The following is a 15,029-nucleotide window of genomic DNA, read 5'->3' as shown; positions in this document are numbered from 1 at the left end:
ATCGAATAAAAATTTCCTATTCTTTTTCCAAGGTATACAGAATATAATTCCTTCTGTTTTACAAATGTGAACTACGAACCATCACGAGTGGCCCAGTTAGTTGGGATGATCTTCAGGCTCGTTTTCACACAATAAGTTTTAGATTCGATTTTTTATAATATTAAATTACACAATAATGATTTGAGGAGGCTGAAATGCTTTTGTGAATCTTTTCCGTCCTTAAAAATGCAAATTGTCGTAGCAAAGCCACCAATTGACCCCTTTTTGAAAGAAAAAAAATGTGAACTTCTAAAGTTTGTTAGGTACTATGTTTGCATCAATATGAATGTGTTTATTTGTACTCTTAAAATCTTATTTTGCACTCTGAACTTTCTATAATTAGAAAGAAAAATACACATGCAATGAGTGTAGAATAAAAAATTTAGAATGCTAATAATAGTTTCATTCAAAAATGATCTTTATCAATTTTTTTCATAAGATGTTGAACCTCTTCCTACACTAGTAGACGTCATATTTCACATTCAAAGCCTTAACGGGAAGTTTAAACACACGATATTGAAAGTGTGGATAAATATTATTACTACTTGAGCTACAAGTATTTTACAACGTGTATAGTTACTTAAGCTTGAATGTTATATCTTGATAGTAGTAATCACGGCTTCATGTAATAAGAGTTCAAAATAATAGTGCCCGTTTGTGATTTTCTTTTGAAGTAGGGTGCAAAATAGCTTTCGAGATTGAAAAATACATATATAAAAAGTGATATTGACCGCTAATTAATATAACACACGTTTGTAGCTTTCCGTCTATTTTAAAGTGAAATAGGAAATCCATGCAACTTTATAGTTCTGTTTAAATAACGTGATTCTTTCATGTGCATAGTTGTACTTAGCATAAGTTATAAATTTGTCCAAGCTGCCATGGTGGAGATTGGTTTTGACTAATGAATTAACAGATGTTCAATGGAGATTTATTTATAACTGAATGGCGGAGATTGATTTAGCTGATGAAAGCTATTAGAAGAGTTTGTTAGAAGAGTTTAGAGTTTGTTTGTTTGTAAACTCTCTATAATTTTTATGTAACCGGTTCGAACTTAGAAGATATCAATACAAGCTTTCATTTCATGGTTCTCACTGTGGTTAATATAATAGTTATACTTGGTGTTACGAGTAACAAAATTATGTACGACTAGACAATATAATATATTTAATTTTATATCAGTTAATCAATTACGTGTTGCTACGTGATGAGATAATTATAAAAGGAGGGCGTTATTTGAAAATCGCTCGAGAAACGCCTAAATTTAGCAAAACGCAGGAGTTTCAAAAAACGGTTGAGGTTTTAAAGTGAGAGTACAGATTTCTACCTTATTTCTCTCGAAACAAAAATTACAGCGATCCAACTTAATCACTCCACAAAAATAGTAAATACACAAATTTGACCAGAAAACTAATAAAACCAGCTACGCCTTTAAATAGTGATTCCTTGACTGGTATTAATGCGACAAATGTGTGCAAAGTAAATGGTAAAAAAAGAAACCTAAACACCTATTTGGAGGTAAATTTTTTGTAGCTGCAATTTGGGGGTAAATTTTGTTCATCATCTCTCAATTTTCTTCCCATCCCCCCCCCCCCCCCTCCTACCACCACCTTCTTTTATTTTTTCCTCCGCATCCCCTTGATAGTTTTGCACAAACTTGACGGGGAGTGTTTGCTCTCCACAAGTAAGTTCTATTTGTTTTGTTCTGATGTTGTTAATGTTTGGATTGATTGTTTGTTTGATGATATTAAGTCAAAAGACGGATTTTCATGTTTTTTAGATGTAGATCTATGATTTTGTAGATAATTGTGAACCAAATAGTGTTTTTGTCCAATTAAATGGAAATTTAATTATGAAAAATGTGAACGTTTTGTAACACGTTAATTCGGATGTGAAAAAGTACTAACATGTTATCGATACATTTGTTTAAATCGAAATCGCGACAGGGCAGAAGAGATGATAAGGTGTTTGCTTTTCATTTCCTTGTTGATCCACTCGTCTTTAGCAGCAAAACCTCCAAATGCAGGACAGAAAGCAGCACCTCAGGCTCAGGGGCCTCCCTCGAAAAAATGGCAGACTTTAACCGGTAATAACTACTTTTCGGCTACGATTTGGACCTAAGAAATTCACCATCTCAAGAAACTAAGTTCATAATTTATGTTAACAGAACAAAATTGTTTCTAAACATTTGCAGGTCAACAGCCTCTTGTTATAGCGCGTGGTGGGCTTTCAGGGCTGTTCCCGGAAGCCAGCATCCCCGCGAACGATTTGGCAAAGACTCTTAGCTTGCCAGGCTCCGCCTTCTTCTGCAATCTTCAGTTATCGAAAGACAATGTCGGAATATGCCTGTCGAACATTCTGCTTGATAATACAACAACTATATCAACGTTCTTCCCTAACGGCCAGAAAACTTACAATGTGAACGGGAAGGATATTCGCGGCTGGTTTGCGTTGGATTTCACAGCTGATGAGTTGTTAGCCAACGTGTCGCGTAAGTCTCAAATTAACCTAATCATGAACGCTTGCAATTAAACGGTCACATTCACATTTATGTTCTTCAATTCCTTTTGCAGTGACTCAAAACATTTATTCGCGACCAAGTCAGTTCGATGGTATGATGCCAATCGCTACTGTCGAAGATGTTTTGGAAACTAAACCCAATAAATTCTGGTTGAACGTGCCGGTATCTCTCCTGATCTGTACTGTCATTGAGTTAATTTGTAGAGCTGATGTTTGTTCTCCGGTAGTCACTAATCATTTTTTTCGATGTTATGTTTTCTCTGTGTTGCGTGCAGTACGATTCATTTTACAACCAGCACAAGATCAGCATGGTATCATTTGTCGAGAAGGCAGTCAAATTCGCACCCATACCTTACATCTCATCTCCGGAGATTGGATTCTTGAAAGCCATTGGTGGAAAGGTGAACAAAATGAAGACAAAGCTCATCTTCCAGTTCCTTTACCCCGAAGAAACAGAACCGACAACCAAGGAAAAGTACAGCGCACTGGTGAAGCAGCTCGGAATGATCAAGTCAGTTGCAGCTGGAATCCTTGTTCCGAAAGAATACATATGGCCTGTAAACAAAAACAATTACTTGGAGGCTGCCACGACGCTTGTGAATGATGCTCACAAAGAAGGGCTAGAAGTGCATGCTTCCGGTTTTGCCAATGACGTTATCCTCCCTTATAACTACAGTTTCGATCCCACATCTGAGTACCTGCAGTTTGTCGATAACTCTCAGTTTTCAGTTGATGGTGTGCTTACAGATTTCCCTCCTACAGCATCAGAAGCCATCGGTGAATATCATATCAGACATTCATAATTTTACAAGCAAATGTTTTATTTTATAACCTAGTTCACCTGCCAATGCTTTCGTGCTGCAGCGTGCTTTACGCAGGACAAGAACGGTACCAAGCCTAAGAAAGGTAATTAATTAGATTCATAAATGGCGTTGTATTGTGAATCGTGCGATGTGGTCGTTAGGGAAGTTCCTGAGAAAATTTTCGAATTTTGCAGGATTTCCTTTGATCATAACTAGAAATGGAGCTAGTGGAATCTATCCCGGCAGCACAGACCTTGCTTACAAGCAGGCCGTAGATGATGAGGCTGACATAATCGATTGCTCGGTTCAAATGTCAAGCGATGGGGTAGCTTTCTGCTTAGACACTATAGACCTCAACTCGGGCACTAACGCGTTGAGCCAATTCATGACCAATAGTGATACTATCCCCGAACTTCAAGCAGAAGCTGGAGTCTTCTCCTTCCAGCTCTCATGGAGCGATATTCAGAGCTTGAAACGTAAGCCTCTATAATCCAAAATTTGTTATTGCTACTTGCTAGTAAATAGTAAGCTTGTGAAATTATGAAACCTCTAGAGTGTGTCCTACATTACTTAAATTTAACGGTCAAATAACGTTTGACGAGACACTTAAGTGTACTAATGGGTTTTCAACTTGGCTATTTATTTCAGCACAAATACAGAGCCCCTACGGAACCAAGGAAAAAATTGTCAGAAACCCCGCTAACAAGGACGCGGGCAAACTGGTGACCCTCAAAGAATTCCTGGAGTTTGCAAAGAAAAATGCAGTTACTGGAATTTTGATCAACATTGAGGTAAAGTTTAATTCCAGAAATTTCATTTGTTTTCAACTTTTGATACTCAAACTCTTCTTACATTTATTTGTTTGTGCGCGAAAACTGACAACACGCGAATATATTCTCAGAATGCTGCATACCTAGCATCAAAGGCAGGCCTAGACATTGTGGGAGCTGTATCCTCTGCCTTGAGCAATGCCACACTCGACAAGCAATCCACTCAGCAAGTGTTGATCAAATCGGATGACACTTCCGTGCTGTCCAAGTTTAAAGACGCGAATAACTACAAACGAGTGTTCAACATCAAGGAGAAGATAAGCGATGCGCCCAAGGAATCTGTAGCGGAGATCAAGAAGTACGCAGATGCAGTAATCGTCACCAAGGATTCGATCGTCAAGATCACTGATTACTTCATTTCTGGCACGACCAACGTTGTCGACGAAATGAAGGCTGCAAACATCTCCGTGTATGCCCACTGGATGAAGAACGAGTTTGTCAGTCTCATGTTTGATTATTTCTCGGACCCCATCACGGAGATTGCTTCATACGCTCAAGGGTTCCAAGTTGATGGCATTGTCACCGATTTCCCCGGAACTGCCAGCAAGTATATGAGTAAGTAGACTACTATTTCTACAGCAGAATTTTAACCTATTGAATACGAACACCTGAAAATAACATCATGACGTATCTGATGAGTCGTTTGAAGGTGTTCGAACTCAATATACGTTAATGTACGCTAAACAAACCGAATTACAAAAACCGCTGACGACAATTTTCAACATGAATTTGCAGGATCCCCATGCACTGATGTGGACCCCAAGGCCAACATACCATACGCAATCTTGCCCGTTGAACCAGGTTCACTGTCGAGCCTGATCGCCCCTGAGGCAATGTCTCCGGCACAAGCCCCAAGCCCGGCGCTTCAAACCTCGCAGGTGGTTGACCCACCACTCCCGGAAGTGGTGAAGAAGAAGGACTCCAGCTCCGACTCGGGGAAATCTGATTCAGGCTCCAAATCTCCACCTGCTCCTTCAACTTCTGATGAAAAGTCGAGTGCTTTTGCAAACGGGGCCAGTTGGTGTGCTTGTCTAGTTGCTATGATGGTGCTTTTGCTGGCAAATTAAGTGCTTCTACGAATTAATCTAATATTACGCGAGTCTGTAACATACATAACATCATCTCATATAGTATAGTAAATATTGGAAAATTAGACGGATTAATTTCTGACTAGTTAATTGATATGATTCTTCATTTTATTTTGTTCATGCTACATTTTCATTCAAATTCTTTCACACTAATCATCAATCAAATCGAACCGATTTCGATTGAAAAATCTCGAAAAAAAAAAAAAAAAAAACCTATTGAACCGGTTCGATCGATACTAATCGGACTTTGTCTCACTATTTTATCACTTATCAAGATCAACTTATTTAATTTGAAGGTACGTTCATACCATTCGCAAGTTCATATCAAGTAAATGTCAAAATTTTTATCCTTTAGAAGTCAGATGACTGTTTTTTTTTTTTGGGGTTTTTAGATCCAGGTCCAAAAACGTATAGTATTTTTAGAAATGAGTCTAGTTGTTTAATTATATGTTTTTATTTCTTTTATACTCATTTTATATTTTCTAAAAATATTAAAAATCAATTAAAATCTTCTAATATTATGCATTTTCCAACTCCAAAAGAATATATTTAATATCTTATAACAAAAAAACTAATATACTAACATAAATTTATCTGCAAAACATTTTATCCTAACTCAAGTAACAAATATATAAGTGTATATAATACATATACGTGAGATATGAAACCTAATTAAAAGGTAGAAAAAAAACATAACATACCTACAAGCAAGACACATTAATCTGTGACAGATTGATTATAAAAAAAGAATATGTCATATAGATAGATAAATATAATTAACCTATGATATAGGTTGATTAAAAAAATTAAAAATAAAATCTATAAATGGGGTTTAAAGTAAGAGGAACTACGAGAAATAACAAAAAGATAAAAATAAAAAAAAAAAGCAAAAAGATAATTAAATAATTAAATATAATAAATTAGACTATTCCTGCAATTGGTTCAAAAAATTGAACTTCTATCGAGTTTCTCTTTTTTTGTTTCTTTTTTAATTCAAATTTTCAAAAGTAGGAGATTCGAACTTCACTGCAAAAAACCGAAAGTTCGGATTAAATGAAATATTTATTATTCAACAAAATATGGAAATTCAGCAACGAAAAAAAGTTAAGAAATTTAAAAAAGGGAGAGGACGAGGCTCAGATTCGCCTTTGCTCAGATAAAAAGAGGGAAGGAAATGCAGCGTTCCATGGCTGCGAATACGGCAGCTGCCGCCGGGATGAAAGGACATATAGTCATTTCCACCGCCGGAGAAACCGAGTCGCCCCGCCAAGGCACCCTGTTCCGCATTCCCGCCGCCTGGTTTTACAGTCGCTAAAAGTATCATCACCGCCTCGTTTTTGAGAGAGAGAGAGAGAGAGAGAGAGAGAGACAGACAGACAGACAGACAGAATCAGAAGCAGGGAATTTGACGATAATGATGATGTTGAGGATGAAGGAGGAGGAGCGGGATGAGCAGAGAGGGTTGTTTGGGTGCGAGTAACATATGGTCGGGTGTGTGAAATCATCGGCTCCGCCGCCATTCAGAGAGGGCGGCAACAACCCTCAGGGACACCCGGAACGGCCTCTCTGACAGCAGAGCCTCATTCTTAAACTAATGAGCCTTAAAACCCTAGACGCCGCGCCACATCCCCTTGTTCATATTTGCTCCGTACCGAGTGAGGGTATTTTGGTCAATCTGATCATGGGAACACTATAGGACCCGATGGTTATATCCCGAAAAGATGGGGGGCATTATGGGAATGCCAATGACCACTCCGTGAACATCCCATTTCTGAACTTCGGAACTTTTTTCAATCCCCCAAAACTTTTTTTTGTCACAATCCCCCTAAACTTTCAATTCATGTAATATCCTCAATTTTTGAGAATTTTTTTTAAGTTTTCGGTATTCAATCAGTTACTTTGCGTGTCATAATATATGTGGAGGAACAAGAAAAATTTATCATTTCCTTTATTTGTATTATAACATATAAACTACCGTTTAAATACCTGGTTCTTGAAAAAATTGATAAGCAAATCAAACATTCACAGCATGCGTAACAAAAGAAACATGTAAACATAGTTGCATACTTGCATTCTTTGCAATGACAAAGAATAGGTATAAATTCAAAAATCCGAACGATCAAGCATATCTACTAGAGTCATCCTCCTCGGGAACCTTGGAGGCAGCCTCAAATACGTCACATCTTCAATGTCAATTGGCAGATGTGTTGCCACAATCACTATCCCGCCTTTCTTCCTATGCTCTCCGATGATATACTCGAGCAGCCTTGTGCCCTCAGTGTCCAGTGCAACCGAAGGCTCGTCAAGCAACCAAATGGGCCTGTCAATTGCCAGCAGCCTCGCGAGTTGCAGCCTTTTCCGCTGCCCCATTGACAGCATTCTCGCTTTCTCCTTTGCCAGTCTCCCAAGCCCCATTAGCTCCAAAGCCGGCAGTGAATTCCCTTCCTTGCCTTCGAGAACTTCAAACCACTGAACATTGTCGAGAACTGTGAACTTCTCTTTCACCGCATCTTTAAGGGAGAGCCAGTTAAGTTGAAGCTTATACTGGTGGAAAACTCCTGAGTCAGTGATGTCGTGCCCGTTCCACAGGACCTGACCAGCAGAAGGACGAGAAAATCCTGCTAACATACGCAGGAAGGTAGTCTTGCCCGAGCCATTAGTGCCCATCAGCACAAGTGCTCCACCATCATGGACCGAGGCATTTACGTGTCTCAAGATTTGTTGGGCATTCCTCATGCAAGAGACATTGTTGAGAAGGAGACGGGGAAGCGGAGGCTTTCTGAGAGACATCAATGGGGTGTATGAAATAGAAAAATTACAACCAATCTGGAACAACGCGGAGGCCTTCTGAAGTGTGTATTATTTTGGTCGATGTTCAAAATCCCGTCGGCCAAACCAAGTTCCAATTAGTAGACAATGCAGGAAGTAGCCGGTAACTCTCATCAGAAAATTCCTGTTACCGAAAGTTTGAGGAAAAAATCGAAAATGAGCATTTGAATCAAGTTTCAACTAATAAAACAAAAGGAAACATGATTCATTTCCAAGCTCAAGGTTTGTTCTTCCGTATTGCATTATAACCGAAAAAGAAAAAAAGATCAAATAATCTATAAGTTTATGAATGATTTGATTTCGTATGTCACAGAACATAAATCAACAAGTAAGCTTATTTTCCTCCTCAAATGATAAGAAAATAACCATTTGTTCATAACAAATTAGTATTAATCCCCAGAGTTCAGATAGCATCCAAATAATACGCGGAACCATCAAGAACAAAGTGCAACTCCATATCGGCTAGCTCCACGAATGTGCTGCTAATGAGTTTAAAAATGTTCTGAAGCAAAATAGGATCATTCAAATGATGAGTACACAGTGAAATCAAACATGGTGAAGCTATGCACAATAGGCCTAGAAGCCTGAAACAGTTGAGTGACATAGATGGCCATTTGAAGCCTGACATCCTTACCCCTATGCACAATAGCTTCTCTCAGCGGCTCCAACTTCTTAGAAGCTTCAGCAGAAGAAGCCTGTTCCAAATGCGACAAAGCACTCGCAGTTTTCTGCGAATCCAAGCATAAAAATTACAAAACCAGCAAAACCCCAATGGTCAACTGAAATCACTACCCGGACGAAATGAACATATTCAAACACAAAAATCCACATTTAACAAGAACCCACAATTCTATTCAACCATAGAATTATATAAATGATTCGAACACGAAAGATTGCTTACTCGGAGCGATTTCACGGCGAAGTCCTTGTTTGAGCGGGTTTGGCGGCGGAGATAGGTGCCAATTTCGGAGACGTGGGATTGTTTTCCTCTGTGTGGTGCGGCGGCGTGGGATTGTTCCTCTTCCGTCTGAGTTTATGGACTGTTCATCTTTAGTGGTTCGGCGTGAAAATATATCACAGGGAGTGTGGGATTCTTGATGCCGATTCTTATGACATTAGTATTTAGAGGAAACTCTCGATTTGTCACCTAAATTATCACTTAATTTTCAATGTCTCATCTAAATTTTTAATTGGAAAATTAAGAACTTACATTAATTTTTTTTTGCTGATTTGCCCTGTTGTTAATTTTTCTTTTATTCCATCCAAATTTCTGTTAAATGGAAGCATATGCACAACATATGAGGGTAGTTCGGTCGTTTCATTCTTTAAAATAATTGAAAACCTTGGATTTCTAAAATATAAACTTATACAAATATGTTTGATTCCATAGTTTTTGTGTATGAAGGTCTAGCGAAGTGACGTTTTTATCCACAAAGGAGAGTCACGTGATGCGCATGTGATAAGAGTTAACATTAATTTGAATGAAATCTATTAAAACTAACTATAGGGGAAAATCAGCAAAAAAAAAAAAAAAGTTTAAATCCTTAATTTTCCAATTAAAAAGATTAGAGGGGCAAATTGAAAGTTAAGTGATAGTTCAGCAGGCAAATTAACAGTTTAGCCTTAGTATTTATATCAACTACTCTCAAATTCATAGAAAAAATTTATGTTATTTAACAAGGTATTTTCAAATCCATCAAAATTTTCTAATTTGACCACACTCCTAAAATTGACATAAATTTTTTGTTTTTAATCGCTTATTAACACGTTATTTTCAGCTTAAGTGGTTTTATCTTTCATGCTAACTCATAGTTATTGCTCGTCAATCAAAATCGTCATGCTATTGCAATGAGCATTGTGTCATATTTCGAGTCATGAAACGTATCAATAGTGTGGTGTAAATTTAGCATGTTTGAGTCTGACAATGATCTAGCATGTCTAATGACGTATAAATAAGGTATGAATTGTGTGACGTATAAATAAGGTATAAATTGTGTGACATGTACTAGTGTGGCGTGTTCGAGTTTATAACATATGAATGATGTGGCATGTCTAGTGACGTATAAATAAGGTATGAATTGTGTGATATGTACTAGTGTGGCTTGTTTCGAATCTTATAACGTCTTGTATCAGAAATTTGGATCGTTGTAATAATAGTCAAGGTCATCAATTTCCCATTAATTTTAGTAAGAAAAATGCTAGGGCTTAGCTCACAACTATTGAACTATTGATTTTTCTTTTTATATATAATCTGAAGAACCCAAAACTCAGGTAAAATACAAATTATTTTCTCGCCCGCAAATCAAAATTAACCTGTAATTTCCAATTTTTAACAACTGGGTTTCATTAATCTGCGTAATAGCAAATGGGTGAAGAGAAAACGCGACCTTTACAAAAAATTTCACTGAAAACAAAGGACGATATAAACAAGTTCAGAGAAGATAATGCGGAGGCTCGGATTGGTTAATATTGGTCAGGCGGCAGGGGAAAGGGAGGCAGCCGCCGTGGCTGCAACCAAAACACGGTTGCCTGTGAAGAGGACAAAACCGTCATTTCACAGGCCATTCCGGGTTGCCCCGCCACGAAAGCCGTCACCTTTCACGATGCACCGACTTCACACTCCGAAACAACGTCATCGTCACAGCCTCATAGCATAAATACCCACAAGAAAAAGAAAGAGAAAAAGATAGATAGAGAGAGAGAGAGAGAGAGAGAGAGAGAGTAGTAGTAGTAGTGAAGGTGGTGATGGTGGCGGGGGAGAAATCACAGGCTCTAAAAGGTCCAGAGGGAGCGGAGCCTCATTCTTTAATCGGAGTGAGAATGAAGACCTAATTTTGAGGGCTACCTACATATTTATATTGCCTCTAGGCTTCTTTTTTTCCCTTTTTGCCCTCACATGTTGGACTGTATTGGAGGGTGTTTGCGTCATTTCATAACAACAGCCCAGTACCCCTCAAGGCCCCAACTTCTGAACTTCTTTCAATTTACTTCCAATTTAGTTATAAGCCTGCCCCCTATTGTCAAGTTACTCGCATTTTCTTTGGGTTTTTCCCACTTGAACGGGCAAAAAAATAATACCCCTCAAGTTTTCAGTTTACCTACAACCCTTCCTAGTTTTCTAAAACGTTTCAATTTGCTCCCTCCTGCCAAGTTGATCATCTTTTGCGCCCTCGGCCACACTTGAATAGATGAAAAAAAAAAACCTTTCAATTTGGATGAAAAATTGATAAATCTAACTGTAAATGCCAAATTGACACGTTGTTAAAAACTTAGGCTCATAAACAAATTAAAAGTCGAGAGGCAAATCAAAATAAGATACTAAGTTCAAAGCACATTGCAAAAAGTTTCCCTTTTCTTGGGTGGAACTCAAAAATTTTGCCTTTTGGTTTTACATGAAGCATTGAAAAGAAGTGAAAGCAAAAGTGAATGATGTAATCAAATTGTCAAAAAAATATGAAGTCTCTGCAAAAAGAATGTTACAATTTACATGATCTCCTTTCCTCTCTGATGGAGTACAGATTTATGCACAACTTCTCCAGCTGATGTAACAATGTAGGTTTCCTGCAACCCGAAACAACGGAAGAATGAACATGTTGAACTCGATGGACAAATTGCCAAGGACTGCAAATTTTATCAAATAAAGCTTTGTAATGAAACAGCTAAAGAAATGAATGCTCACAATCTCTAATGAGCTGACTCTGTGGAGAAGAAACCCGTCTTCCAATTTCCTGCGCAATCGGGCAGAGGGTGCTGCCATTTTGCCTGGGTTCCTGATGTAGCTCAGACTACTTAATCCGGTGCTGCTAGCGCAACCCTGCCCACTTAGGTATGCATTCTGGAGAATACAAGACGTGTACGGGTGAGGACTTAGAAAACGGATTTTGCATTTTACTTGGAACTGGTGCAGAAACATGGTATTAGTGAATACATAGAACTCTTTGTTCATACCACTTCAAATTTTGTAAAAGTACTTCGTAGAGAATCGAAAACTTGCTTTGCTTCCATTCTGTCCTCAACATCTTCACAAATAGCCAGCGGATGAAATCCAACGACTATGCGCCTATATGAAAATACAGCCAGTTAGCGATTGGAAGATTAGTTACCATTTGATGGCGCCATATCTGAGATACCGCAGCAATTCCAGTTCATGTAAGCATCAGAATGGAAAATTAGTGTCAGAGTTTCATTGCCAATACTGCAGTAACTTCTAATCAGAAACAATATGACTCATGAACATTCGCAATTTCTTCAAGCTTCGTTGTGTTTCTGAAATATCGCTAGCACGTAAGAACAGAAAGTGAAGAACAGAAGAAGTTAATCACAAACTGCAGGGCCATACAATAATTAATTTTACCAGTTACTACCGGTTGTCTCCAGTGTCCTTCTGAGCCAATGTAATTGATTGTTTCCAACTTCGCTTAATGAACCCACGGTCAAATTCTTCACCTTAAAAAATTCAAAATCAAAGGACCTAGTGAGTTATTAGACAGACAAAAACATTGAAAGCTAAAGTGAAACATGATTGGATAGATTAAACCGAAAAACAAATTAGAACATACCAGTAATAATCCAGTATCCACCACAATGACATCCAAGGTCTTCTCGCAAGGTAACTTAATCATCTTTTGGAAGTAAGCTCTGCCTTTTCCTTCTGAAACTCGGGTGGTGTACCTGCAAGTGCAAAATTAACGGTGCAAACAGCACAGCTGAATCTGAGATTAAAAAAAAAAAAAAAAATTACAGCATTATGTAAAATATTGCATAGAGGACGGCGTACCAGGGAACCTTCAGTGATGAGAAATGCAGGGTACCCTGTAAAGTGAATATATCCAGCATTGTTACCAACAGTTGAAGCCTTAGAAAGGAACATGTTCCTAGCCTTAATCTATCAACTTTATCTATTCGTGTAAAGTACAAAGATATACTTTACGATTAGACCTGTTATATCATGATTCCTACGATATCTTTCTTTCACGCTACCAGTTTCACGCTTCTATAATTCCGAAAAAGGCTTTGCAGCACAAAAGTTTGTGAAGAGAAGAACAACCTTACATTCTGCATGAGCGGATCATCTTCCCCAAGATTGCTAATGTCCACCACAAACTCTGCCTTGTACTTCTTGGCCACCTTCTCCATCTTCACCAACAGGAAGAAGCACAATTAAACCACGTAAATACTGTCAGTCCCCTATTCTTTTCACTTAAAGAAACACAAAACCAAAGGTTAATACTAAGAATCAAACCCGACAACACATTTCTACCGACAGCCTTAAATTCTTGGACTCCATTGGTACATAGCAAATGAAAAATTAGAACCGGTAAGCCACTGCCTACACACGAACAAGTAGATGTGCTTCTCGCATTTTACAGACGGCATTAGACCAAAGGCAAGGGTGAATACAAGATTCCTCAGCAAACAAGAACATAGTATTTACTGTAAACCAATAAAAAAAAACGACATAGGATTTACTCCCACAGAAACAGATTAAACATTCTGCTACTTTTGGTTGCTCAACAAACACAGTTTTGAATTTCACATACATCAAAACTTGAAGCCAATGAATATCCTCATATTTTCTAACAAGAACGAAATCGAATACATAGATACAACTTTCTACAAATTTGTAATGAAAATAACACTTTTTCCACTGAAGAGGACGTTAATAAAACACGCTTTACTGCCCTTTTATCGAAAAAGTTCAAATTTTATTTGCGATTTGTAAAAAGTTCTATTTATGCGCGTTTCCCAATAAGGAGCATTGAAATTCCAATAAGCAAAGAAAGTGACCTGTTTGAGAAGATGGGTCTGTCCGGTGGGAGGCCGGAATCCTCCCCCGACGCTGATGAAGTAAATATCCAGCGGCCTCGTCTCACTTCTGCCATGGCGGACAGAGCTCCAAGGCTGACCCAGCTGAAAAGCAAGGTAGAGACAAAAGCAGAGACTCACCTGCGTTACCACTGTAGGAACCCAACTGGGTTTTTTCCCCATTGGTTAAAGAGAGAGAGGAGCGAGAGACGCCCAAAATCTCGCTGAAAGCTGTACTTGCAGATCTGAATGGCACGGTGGTCCAGAGCGTAGGATACTCGTACTCCGCGTGTTATTGGTGAGGTACAATATTGTTTGACGAGTGTGCTGACTGCAGCAGCGCACATGTTACTGTCTAAGTTTGTCGATCGGTAGTCCAATTACTGGGAGAAGGATTCTGTTATGACTGAACGTTTTTAAGTCAGAATTCAGACTAGAAGCGACACAACGATATGATAAAATCATGTTAATATCTTATGTTAATTTTTTTTATAAAAAAATAAATATAAAATAGAGATACGAAAGAAAATGACGGAAGGAGATAAAAAAGAGAATGGGTGAGAATCATAATCTCCATTATTTAGCACGTCTGATATTAATTATTACCTTTCGTCGTCCTCAAGCGTTCGAATTTCCAATCGGTACGTTTGGATCATGCTTTGGTGGGCCCATTAAGTGGCCATCAAATCATAACGTCATGGATATAGGCTTTCATGATTTTTTTTTTGTTCCTGACCAAATGTTTTATATTTTTAAATAGAAATTATTATTAACATTTCAAAAATCTCATTCTACATTTTTGTATATTTTTTTTTAATATAGAAAGTTTGGAGTGTTAATAACAATTCCTTTTAAATACCTTTCATGCAAGCCTTCACGCGTATGAAGAAGATATTTTTTGAATCACGATGTGCTAGCACGATTTAAACGTTTTAAATATATTTATATGAGTAAATTGACAAAAAAAAAAGTCAAATATTTGAAGTAAATGAATAATCTTAGATCATACTAGAAAAAACCCCTCATAAACCAATTAAAGCAGCTGAATTCACATAATAAAATCGGTCTTTATAGAATTAACATTAAGAATAGAGAAAATAATATTTAATAAAAAA

The 15,029-nt window shown here is 37.8% G+C and overlaps 3 protein-coding genes across 4 annotated transcripts; 1 reads left to right on the top strand and 2 right to left on the bottom strand.

The window, feature by feature from the left end:
• Positions 1 to 1,644: 1,644 nt before the first annotated feature.
• LOC137717310 (glycerophosphodiester phosphodiesterase GDPDL7-like) lies at positions 1,645 to 5,347 on the top strand. The gene is made up of 10 exons (XM_068456624.1): positions 1,645 to 1,723; positions 1,986 to 2,125; positions 2,234 to 2,530; positions 2,613 to 2,722; positions 2,835 to 3,336; positions 3,424 to 3,465; positions 3,557 to 3,838; positions 4,011 to 4,153; positions 4,264 to 4,747; positions 4,928 to 5,347. Exons 2-10 carry the CDS (start codon positions 1,996 to 1,998, stop codon positions 5,257 to 5,259), a joined length of 2,322 nt encoding a protein of 773 aa, XP_068312725.1. The 5' UTR covers positions 1,645 to 1,723; positions 1,986 to 1,995; the 3' UTR covers positions 5,260 to 5,347.
• A 1,939-nt stretch (positions 5,348 to 7,286) lies between these two features.
• Positions 7,287 to 9,213, bottom strand: LOC137715829 (ABC transporter I family member 1-like). The gene is made up of 3 exons (XM_068455180.1): positions 9,011 to 9,213; positions 8,744 to 8,837; positions 7,287 to 8,233 (listed from the first exon to the last, which is right to left on the bottom strand). The coding sequence occupies exon 3, from the start codon at positions 8,068 to 8,070 to the stop codon at positions 7,384 to 7,386; it is 687 nt and encodes a 228-aa protein (XP_068311281.1). The 5' UTR covers positions 8,071 to 8,233; positions 8,744 to 8,837; positions 9,011 to 9,213; the 3' UTR covers positions 7,287 to 7,383.
• Positions 9,214 to 11,443: 2,230 nt separating this feature from the next.
• Positions 11,444 to 14,345, bottom strand: LOC137709367 (uncharacterized). 2 transcript variants are annotated; one of them, XM_068448470.1, is made up of 8 exons: positions 13,897 to 14,345; positions 13,162 to 13,245; positions 12,887 to 12,921; positions 12,669 to 12,780; positions 12,464 to 12,549; positions 12,058 to 12,169; positions 11,789 to 11,944; positions 11,444 to 11,670 (listed from the first exon to the last, which is right to left on the bottom strand). In XM_068448470.1, the coding sequence occupies exons 1-8, from the start codon at positions 14,095 to 14,097 to the stop codon at positions 11,593 to 11,595; spliced, it is 864 nt and encodes a 287-aa protein (XP_068304571.1). In that variant the 5' UTR covers positions 14,098 to 14,345; the 3' UTR covers positions 11,444 to 11,592. The 2 variants fall into 2 exon arrangements, with proteins under 2 accessions (XP_068304571.1, XP_068304563.1); XM_068448462.1 differs by having other exon boundaries at positions 12,464 to 12,555; positions 13,897 to 14,344.
• Between the last annotated feature and the right edge of the window lie 684 nt (positions 14,346 to 15,029).

This window comes from Pyrus communis, chromosome 1 (assembly GCF_963583255.1).
Source record: "Pyrus communis chromosome 1, drPyrComm1.1, whole genome shotgun sequence".
Classification (NCBI taxonomy): domain Eukaryota; kingdom Viridiplantae; phylum Streptophyta; class Magnoliopsida; order Rosales; family Rosaceae; genus Pyrus; species Pyrus communis.
The sequence above is the reverse complement of the archived record's forward strand: the minus strand, read 5'-3'. Positions and strand labels throughout refer to the sequence as shown.

What these genes read in the sequence shown, in the direction of transcription:
- LOC137717310 (XM_068456624.1), top strand. Translation starts at nt 1,996, where the DNA reads ATGATAAGGTGTTTGCTTTTCATTTCCTTGTTGATCCACTCGTCTTTA. An exon ending in AAAATGGCAGACTTTAACCG is followed by an intron (nt 2,126 to 2,233) that starts GTAATAACTACT and finishes AAACATTTGCAG; the next exon opens with GTCAACAGCCTCTTGTTATA. An exon ending in AATTCTGGTTGAACGTGCCG is followed by an intron (nt 2,723 to 2,834) that starts GTATCTCTCCTG and finishes TGTTGCGTGCAG; the next exon opens with TACGATTCATTTTACAACCA.
- LOC137709367 (XM_068448462.1), bottom strand. Translation starts at nt 14,097, where the DNA reads ATGGGGAAAAAACCCAGTTGGGTTCCTACAGTGGTAACGCAGGTGAGT. An exon ending in TGGATACTGGATTATTACTG is followed by an intron (nt 12,556 to 12,668) that starts GTATGTTCTAAT and finishes GAATTTTTTAAG; the next exon opens with GTGAAGAATTTGACCGTGGG. An exon ending in GAGTCAGCTCATTAGAGATT is followed by an intron (nt 11,671 to 11,788) that starts GTGAGCATTCAT and finishes TTCGGGTTGCAG; the next exon opens with GAAACCTACATTGTTACATC.
- LOC137715829 (XM_068455180.1), bottom strand. Translation starts at nt 8,070, where the DNA reads ATGTCTCTCAGAAAGCCTCCGCTTCCCCGTCTCCTTCTCAACAATGTC.